The 9503-nt window shown below is 59.6% G+C and overlaps 1 protein-coding gene across 1 annotated transcript; it reads right to left on the minus strand.

Annotated features, from left to right (window-relative positions):
• Positions 1–6651: 6651 nt before the first annotated feature.
• DLX2 (distal-less homeobox 2) lies at positions 6652–9039 on the minus strand. Its single transcript, XM_015539116.2, has 3 exons — positions 8629–9039; positions 7952–8136; positions 6652–7456 (listed from the first exon to the last, which is right to left on the minus strand). Exons 1-3 carry the CDS (start codon positions 9020–9022, stop codon positions 7043–7045), a joined length of 993 nt encoding a protein of 330 aa, XP_015394602.2. The 5' UTR covers positions 9023–9039; the 3' UTR covers positions 6652–7042.
• Between the last annotated feature and the right edge of the window lie 464 nt (positions 9040–9503).

Raw genomic sequence — 9503 nt, forward strand, 5'->3', positions numbered from 1 at the left:
GAAATACAAAACCGACCAAACCAGATCAAAACAAAACCAGAAAACCAAAAAGAAGCCCCCAGCCCCATCCTCCTATCCTGAGAGTAAAGAGTGGAAAGAGGTCTCCAGGACCAGGCGCCTCCGAGCGCCGCAGGCTTTTTGCAGCGCTGCGCTTGCAGAATAGGACTGAAATTTTCGGCTATATAGCCTCTGTCTTTATAGCTGATGAAAAAAATTGCAGATTATTAGCATAAATGTTTACTCTTCATTACGCTGATGACATTGTGCACTCGAGATCTTGGTAATCTTTGGGAAAATTATGAGTAATTTTTAAAAATTTTAAAGCAGCAGCAGTTACCATGCAATTCAGGCTAATTCTGCGTAGGCTCCGAACGGATATAATTATCGAGGAGTCAAGATGTTATGCTAAAAACTATGCATTGATATTCCCATTTATTATGTACATACAACTTTGACAATGTTGATGCTTGAAATAGCAGGAAATTGTCTTGCGCAAAAATTACAGTCCATATTAGGACATCTGAAATTGCGAAGAATTATATAGTAATTGCAGGCTTTCAGATGGGAGAGCCAGAATGCTCAAACTAGTGCAAATGTGGATAAAATTACAGATCAGAGCAAAAATTAGGGAAAAAGGGGGTCTGGGATTTTTCAGGTTGGCTATAGGATTCCGGAAGTGTCTAATGCCACATGATTGCTGCAGCTTTAGGGGAGACATTCATGCCTCAAATAGCGCCTTGGCCAGGGTGGCTTTAATTGAATTTCTTGGGCTTTTTCTTTTAATAGGGGCAAATGAGAAAATTGGCCACCTAAGGCAAATTTTCACTGTTCTCCCCGTGAACATGTCGAGAAGAGAATCCCTTTCCCCGCGTGCCTGCTTTTCCCGGCTTGGATGCCACGGAAGCCCCGTGCCCCCATCCTAAATGTCGCAACTGGCAAGCAAGTGACTGAGCCGGACCTCCCGCACCCCCACCCCGACACTCCTTCCTTTCTTGTGTCCACTTCTACCCTCCTTCCTTCGGCCCCTTTCCCGGAGTCGCCTCCACCTTGCCGCCGGTCGGGGCCCCGGAATTTGAAGGCCGGGCCGGGGGGTGGGGGGTGGGGGGGGGTGGGGAGGCGGGGAGTGGAGTGCGGGAATAGCTGTCGGACTGAGGAGTTGGTGTGAAAACGAGTCTGCTGTTTGGAGGCTTTGGGACGAGGAGGGAAGAAGCTGAGGGTCGTTGTGGCCCACCCTGAGACCACCGAGGCCCTTGTTTGGTCCCCACCGTCGGGAGATAGCGCCCTCCAGAAACACTCACTCCCCACTTGGGCGGCGCTTCTCTGGAGCTCTGAGACACCCTGCGACTTTAAGAAGCCGAGGCCAGGGCCGCGGAGGGATGGGGCGGGGCGGGGGTTGCCCCAGAGGAGGGGTCGACGCCGCTGCTGCCGCGGGCGGGAGAATCCTGCCGGTGTGCGGCCACCATTCGGAGCAGCCCAGACTCTGTCGAGTTCCAGGGCCAGAAGTGCCCATTGTTCTGTGAGCGACGATTACATTTCTAGGGTGTCTGAGACTCCTGCACCACGAAAAGGAGGGCAGGAAAGGGAGTGTGGGAAGCCGGCCGCGTTTGCTCCCGGCGGGCCCAGGTCTGCCCTCTGGGATTACCCTAGCGCGCTCCAAGTCCAGTCCTTCCCTCCCTCTCGCCTCTTCTCCGTCCCCGAAGTTCTAATCCTCGGCCCCGCAGCCCCTGCTGGCCGCACGCAGCCATTCTTCTCTTTCCCGGGCTCCACACCTGATCCTCGCCCTCCCCGGTTACCCGCCCCCACGCCCCCTTGCGCTGGATGGACGCGACCCGGGACGCGGCGGGTGGCACCAGGGCTCCTGAGGATCTCCCCAGACGGCCTCCGGACATTTGCGGGAGCGCTGCCACACAGCCCGCAAACTGCTAAGACTCAGTAGTGATTGTGGTCTGGCACGACCCTGAGGACGAGTGAGCAGTCGGAGCCGGAGGCGGCCCCTGGAAGAAAGGTCTCTAGAGACTGTGCCTGTATTCTCACGTGGAGGCTCCGAGTGGTTGCTCTTCCAAGACCTGCCTGCTCTTTTCTTTCCTGAAACATATTGTCTCCCCCGCCCCGCCGGGCCCGGCCCCAGGCCCCAGGGCGGAATGTAACATCTTGTAATGTGGCAATCACTGCCAAACCCGTCCCTGCGAGGGGAACTCCCGCCGGGGGGGCCTCGGAGCGACGTGGGGCCTCCGCATCCGCCCCGGCCGGGGTTTAAGGGGGGAAGGGGCGGGGCAGCAGGAAAGGCGTGAGGGGCAGATCCCAGGTGGGGAGGGAGGTCCCGGCCGGGAGAGGCTTCTCTGGGGCTGTTTTGGACGTCACGACCCTGCCAGAGCCCTCTAGTCTCGGGAAAGCCTGGTGGGACAGGGCCAGGGGCCCGCGTAACCGGGACTGCAGGATCGCGCCCCACTCACCGGCTTCTGGGGACCCCAGAAATCAAATGCAAGGGGACCTGTATTTTAGGAGGAAGAGAGGATCTGTAGCTTCATTCTCAAGGAGATCTCTGACCCTAAACAGGTTTATGGCACTGGTGGTCGCTGGTCCCTTTCGGGAAAGGAGCCGGCTTTTGACTTTTGAGCGAGTGCTTGGGACGGGGACAGCGGGGTGGGCTGGGTGGGTGCGCGGAGTTGCTTCTGGGTTTTACCGCCAGTGAGGACAACTTTTTTTCTTTTTTGAAAGGCAAGGAGGCTCTCTGACCTCTGACGTCTTTCTTCCCGGGGGCTTGTAACACTGGAGGGGACCATTCCACCACTTCTCTTCTCCCTTCACCCCCTCTTTCTCTCATCCCCCACCTTCTACCGCTGAACTGTTTGTAAACAAAGCTCCAGGTTTCCAGCGCACTCTCCGCCCCCAGCAAACCTGATACTTCCCCCAAACTCGCCCCACCAGTCTCGGAAATTCTTACACAGGACGGATATTCACAATTTTCACAAGTAATCCTGAAAGAAGGCCGAGGGGAAGCCTCCTAAACGGTCCCACATTGCAGCCGCACTGATTAGGCCCGGCATCCGTTCTCTTTCTTCTCTGCTCTCCCCAGCCCGGGAGCCACAGGGCGGGCGGCGGGAATTCGGGGCCGCAGGAGGGGGGTGTGTCTACGCCTAGCGGAGCACCCGGGTCTGGTGGCCCGCAGCCCGGCGCGCGCTGGGGGAGGGGAGCCAGGAATGAGAGGAGAAGGGGATGCTGGCGCGCCCGGGCTGCCTGCCTCGGGGACTGGAACTCAATACCAGCGCTCTGCCAGAGTTCCAAGCAACCCTGCCAGGAGGTGGGGCGGAGAGGGCCGGGCACCCCTCACTCTTCGGCTTCCCTCCCCCTGCTTCCCAGCGCTTGTCATATCCTGTCTCTGGCCTGATATTTCACGCGAGCAAATGGAAGGGGATTACAATGAAGATTTATGTGTGTTCCGAGCGCGACTGGTTTCCCAGTGTAGGGAGCCGAGATCGCTGCTTCCCATTTCCATTTTTCATTCGCGCTTTGGGTAGCGCAGTCCCGCGCGGGGGGAGCGTGTCTGCGCGGCGGCGGGCTGATCACAGGGCTCCGCGTCTCCCGGCGGGCCGTGAGACTGTGAGAAAGACTTGCCAGCTCGTTGCCCCCGGCGGGGCTGGAGCCGGCCCCTACCTCCCCCAGCCGGGCTTTGTTTGTCCCCTCGCTTACCCCTCCCCCTCCCCGCCCCCCTCACTTCTGGGACCTGGGCGCATCCTAGCTTTCCCTTCTCTTTGCCCTTCTCCTCGTCTGCGGAAACGCCCCCTTCCTCTGGCCCCTGCACCCTCCTGCTCTCTGCTTAGCGGGCTTCCCGGGGAAAGACGCGCCGTGGCCTGGCGCGACCCCGCCGCTGCCGGGTGCCAGGTTCGGTGACTCCAGCGAGTCTGTGGGGCCTCGGCCCACCCCGGAGCTGGGGCCGCCCGCCCTCCTGGCTCCCAGGCTCGCTCATGCCAAGGCCTGTTGCGTGATTCCAACTTGGGCTGACATTCCCTGCCCCGGGCGCTCCGGCGTAGGCCTCTTAATCATCTTGTCTGCTGCAGATCCTCGACACCAGCCAATTTACTGCCCCGTCTCTCCTCGCTGGTTTCAGGAGGGGGAGGGGAGTGCGCGCAAAGTGGGGGAGGGCACATACAACCGCAGGAGGAAGGCTGGCACCGGCTACTGGCACTCAAAGAAAACCACGGAATTTGGAACTGGGGGGAGAGAGAGCAGGCATGGGGGTCTTCTAGGCAGCGGCTGCTTAGGGAAGCTAGAATCACAGGGTCAGTGAGCTTTCAGCTCAGGTCTTCCCAGCCTGAGAAAACAATGCAGGAATGAAAACGGACACTGGATTGTGTAGCCTCTCTGTGTTTCCCAGAGCCCCCCACTCCCTGTCCATATTCGGTTGTAAGCTAGACTCCATGCAGGCCCCAAAACAATCTGGTGGGAAAAGACAAGATTCCTTTCAGGATGATGCCACTGAGTCTAGAAAGTAACCCCCGTCTTATGTCTGTGTTTTTTTGGCAGAGTGGAGTTGAAGACACACAAGGATGGCCTGAATAGCCATCCCAGAGAAGAGGAGGCCTGGATCTGGCAAGCAGAGCTCTCTGGTCCGTCTGTAATCTCCTCTCCAGTAGAGGCAGGTCTCTTCAGAGGGGATGGCTGAGGTTCAGGCTCTCATGTAAGAAGGGGCCAGAGCTTCCCCAGCTCTAGAGTGCTGCTCTAACACACAGGGTGAAGTTGGAAAGGCCTCTGGGTATCTCTGGGCCTCAAAAACACAGGCACAAGTGAAGCCTCCCTGTTTTGGGAGACATTGGAATAAAACAATATACTACCAACAGCAAAAATGGGTACTTACCATGTGCCAGGCACTGTGTTACGTCATCGTCTCATTATACACTCACAGAAACTCTGAGATAGTTATTATTTCTCCTATCGTATAGATCTGCACACTGAGGCACAGAGAGGTTACACTGAGTAGCCCAAAGTGGCTAAGAAGCTTCCATTGTAGGCCCCAGTGCTTTGAAGGAAAGGGGCTTTTAGTTCAGGCCTGCATTAGCCCCCTAACCCCTGGCCTTGGCAGAGAATGTCAGAAAGTAGGGTCACTTCCAAAACTGGAAGCCAGTTGGGGTGGGATCCAAGGTGGAAGGCAGGGCTGAATGGTGTGACGACCTTTCCCCTCAGAGAAGGTGAAGTGGAAGGATGCCGCCTGCATCAGTGTCTGCGTGAATGTGCATGTGTGCACGCGTGGGTATGTAGGTTTCTGTATCAGTGTGTGTGAATGTGCGTGCATGAATTTTTGTCAGTGTGTATGTGTGTGTGTGAGACTCAGTAGGAGTGTGTGTACGAGAGTGAGAGTATGTCAGTAGAGATGTGACTGTGAGAGTCACAGTGCGTGATTGTATGTGTGCTAGCGCAGCCCTGTGTGCCGGGGTCGCCCTGCATTCCAGAGCAGCCAACCGAGTTTCCCGAGGGCCGGGGTGACTCACTGAGCTCTCGGCTCAGCCAGCCCCAGAAGGGCCTCAGGGCAGACAGAGGGGAGGGTCCAAGGTAGGGGTCTGACCCCGGTTTCGGCAGCGCTCCGGCGGCGACTGCAGGTCCCCCGTGGGGGCTCCGATGCACTGCCTGGCCAGCACCACTGGCGCGGGGGCGGCAGAGACCGCCCAGGCTCCGGGCGGCGGCGCCGGCACTGGAGGGGCCCGGCGGGCGTAGGCTGCAGCCGCCCCGGCTCGGAGTGAGTCACCGCGCCGAGAGCTGGCGAACCCAGCGCCGAGACTCGGGTGCCGGCAGAGCGTGAACGTTTCAGGGAGGCCGGCGTGGAGCGCGCCTGTTCCCGCCTCGCCGCGCCCCACGGCTCTCTCGGCCTCTGAGAGATGTGAATGTCACTCGTGGCTGGCCAGGTTCCCCGCCCGGGGAAGCGGCTCGAGGTTCCAGGTCACTACGCCAAGGAACAAGCGCACACATCCAATGAAAACAATAATTTATTTAAATAATCTCTTCATATTGTAAAATCAACATTAAGAGCATGTTGTTTTCATAATAAATAACCCCAAAATACCTTTCATTTCAAGAACAAAGACTTTAGGATAAGATAAAACAAAACCAAATCAGTAGCTTAGTTCAACTGAGAAAATTTTCAAAGGGAAAAATAAAATGGAGGGGTTGTTGAGGTTACTGCTAAACCGCAGTTTTCACAAGTGGGCGTTTACAAAAAGTCCGAAAAGACGAGTATTTTTATACAAATAAATCAGTGGGAAAATCTGCACAGACACCTTTATTTACAAACTCTATGTCGAAGTCCACCCTAATAATCCTGAATAGGTTTTAAAAAAGATAATTTAAACACATTTTTTTGCAGTGTCCACATATTAAAAAATCATTTTTTTCCCCAACATCAAAATGAGGTCATCCGCAAAGGCACCTAAACTTTTAAAAAAATAAAAATAAAAAAACTCCACTGGTGATGGATGAGGAGAGGGCTAAGGAAGCGTTCCTGGGGGAGAGCTATGGCGTGGCGGAGGGGGGCTCGGAGGGCTGGAGACGGCAGGGCAGAAAAAAAGCGGCGGGCCGCCCGGGTCACGGGGGCGGGTGGGGGAGGGCGCGCCGGCCCGGGAGGTCAGTCAGCCCGGCCGACTGGGGCTGGGCCTGGGGGCGGGCAGGGAGAAAGGAGCCTCAGAGCACCCTGGAAACCTCGCGGGAGGGGGAGGCGTCCCTCTCGGACTCAGCTCTTGGCCCGCGGCGAGGAAGGCGCCCGACCGCCTGGCTGGGCGGGGAGGGTGGGGAGGCAAGTCTGAGGCGGGGCTCAGGTCGGAAAGGAGGCCGCGGCGGGCTGCCCTGCCCGGGGGCCTCGGAGAAGAGCCTTCCAGGTCCCGGCCGCACTGTGGCCGCGCGAGGGAGCAGGGCCCGTGGCAGGCCATCTCGGTCGCTCCTCCCGGAGGGGTGGGAGGCATCCGCGGGCCAGTCGGAGGGACCCTCTGGCTCTTGGAGCGAGCACGGAGGATCACCGGTCTCTGCTCTCTCAGTCTCTGGCGCGGTCTCCCTCGGGTTAGAAAATCGTCCCGGCGCTCACCGGGGCGCCCCCGCCGCCGCCGTGGTGGTGGTGGTGATGGTGGTGGTGGTGCGGCTGCGGGGTCTGCGTTGGGTGCAGCAGCGGCGCGGCGGCCTGCAGGTGTGAGGTGGGGCCCGAGGCCTGGTGGTACCACGGGTAGTTGCCCAGGAAAGCCGAGGCCGCGCTGCTCGGGCTGGAGCCCGAGCTGCCCGCGCCGCTGCCGCCGCTGTTCGGGCCGCCGCCGCTCCCCATCCGCTGTGGCGCGCTGAAGTCCCAGGAGGCCGGCGCCGACACGGGCGGCGACGCACAAGGTGGCGAGCTGCTGGCCCCAGGGTGCTGCTCCGAGGGGATCTCACCGCTTTTCCACATCTTCTTGAACTTGGACCGGCGGTTCTGGAACCAGATTTTGACCTTTGTGGAAAACGGACCCGAGCGTTAGTGGAAGAACCTGGGTCTGGGGCAGGGGAGGGGGAGGAGGCGTAGAAATCACAGCCGCGCAGGTAACCGGGTCACGTGCCGCGGCCTCGGAGACTCGGGATGGTTCCTGCTCCATTAGGAGGTAATCTCCGAAAGTCCGAGGCAGCTGGATCGTGCGTACCGCGGGGATGGTGACAGCGGGAAGGGGTCAGGAGGGCCAATTATTTTACCCGTTTAATCAGTATCGCGCGGAAAGAAGATGTGGAAGCGGATTTCTGCCCACCCCAGGCCTTTCCTTTTCTCAAGCGCGGCGTCCCCTTGGGGGATTTCAGCTCCAGGCGTAGAAGTTTAGGCCGCCCAAGGCGCGGGCCTCGAAATCCTTAAAGTTACTTTAAACGTACTTTTTAAAACATTGTCCGGACCCCTCCTGCTTCCCAGCCACCCCAGGCCAGCGCCCTCCTCGTTCCCCGCCAGGCCGGAAGCCCTCACCTGAGTCTGGGTGAGGCCCAGGGACGCCGCCAGCTCCGCTCGCTCGGGGAGGGCGAGGTATTGAGTCTTTTGGAAACGTCTCTGAAGAGCCGCCAGCTGGAAACTGGAGTAGATGGTACGGGGTTTCCGGACTTTCTTTGGCTTCCCATTCACGATCCGGATTTCAGGCTCGAGGTCCTCTTTCTCTGCAACGCAACGCCATCGTGAGAACAGTGCAGCGGGGGGACCCAAACAGTTCCCGCTGGGCTTAAGGGCCGGCCGTGGCACTTGGCCTGCGCCCGAAGGCGAGTTGTTGGAGACGCTGCGGGGCGCCCAGGCGCAACTTCGCTAAGTGCGGACTCCGGCCGCCGGACACCCGGGAGCTGGACCCTTCCCGGAAGGGGAAGAAGGAGCAAACCGGAGAGAAAGAAGGAGCAGGTGGTAAGGAAATGAGGTTACCGCGAGGCATGCACCCGGCGCCCTTTCGGCCCCCGAGTCTCACCAGCTGAGCGCCGAGGGACGTACGCGGTGACCCTCGGCAGACTGGTGGTTGAGGAGGGTAAAAACGCTCAAGGAGGGCAGGGAGCAGGCAGTGTAAGCGTCCGGGTTCCGGATGGATCCCCGTCCCAAACATTTTTATCCCACCCATGCCAGTAACTAGGCTGACTTGGCACCTTTGACGCCAGCGTTGTGCTTACCAGGTTCGTTGTTGGCCGGGGAAGAACTGGTCCCGTAGGGTGCGTAGGAGGTGTAGGCGGCGGTGTAGCCCAGGTCGTAGCCGCTCTTAGCGGAATAAGGGACGTTGTTGAGGCCGCCGGCGTGGTACTGGTAGGAACCCATGTGCGCGTAGGGCGAGCCCCCACTTCCGCCGCCGCCCGCCGGGTGCTGCTGGTTGGTGTAGTAGCTGCTGTCGGTAGCTGTGGACACCGGGAGTGTGGGCGACTCCTGGGGCTTGTGGAGGCTGCTGCCGTTGCTGCCGCCGGGGCCAGCGCCGCCGCCGCTTGGGGGCTGCTGGTGCTGGTGGTACGTGCTGGAGGCCGTGATCTGGGTCGAGTGCATATCAGCCACCAGACTGTCAAAGACTCCAGTCATCCTGGCCCGGGATGGGAAAGAGCAGGGGTGGCGGGCGCGAGGGGGGAAGCGAGGCGCCTCCTCTGTCTCTCCCTGTCCCCTCCAGCAGCCAATGTAATTACGGGGGGGTGAGGGAGGGTGGGGAGGAAAACAAGAAATGTGGCAACGGTCTAGGCAACTCCTCCTCTAGGGGAGGCGATCACCGTGCACTGCTCGGGACAGCTGCCGCCGGCCGCATCCTCTCTCCGCCTCTCTGCCCGCTCGGCTTCTTGCCCAGCGCCCGCTCGGGCGGGGGGCGGGCGGCGGAGGGGGCAGGGGTGGCGGGGCCAGGCCGGGGCTCCGGGAGGCGGGAGCAGGTGAGCAGCCCAGAGCGGCTTTACGATTGTCTGCGGGGCGGGTTCCGGCAGCGTGGGCATTTAACACTCGTCACGTGAGCGCAGGCGACGTCACCTAGCAACAGCCAATCGGAAGCGCCGGGCCGCGGGGTTCCTGGCGCTCTGGA

This window comes from Panthera tigris, chromosome C1 (genome assembly GCF_018350195.1).
Source record: "Panthera tigris isolate Pti1 chromosome C1, P.tigris_Pti1_mat1.1, whole genome shotgun sequence".
Lineage (NCBI taxonomy): Eukaryota > Metazoa > Chordata > Mammalia > Carnivora > Felidae > Panthera > Panthera tigris.

Excerpts from the sequence above, each read along its gene's own strand:
- DLX2 (XM_015539116.2), bottom strand. The coding sequence starts at position 9,022 with ATGACTGGAGTCTTTGACAGTCTGGTGGCTGATATGCACTCGACCCAG. Across the intron at positions 8,137-8,628 it reads CCCGGCCAACAACGAACCTG|AGAAAGAGGACCTCGAGCCT; the intron begins GTAAGCACAACG and ends GTTGCGTTGCAG. Across the intron at positions 7,457-7,951 it reads TGGGCCTCACCCAGACTCAG|GTCAAAATCTGGTTCCAGAA; the intron begins GTGAGGGCTTCC and ends TTTTCCACAAAG.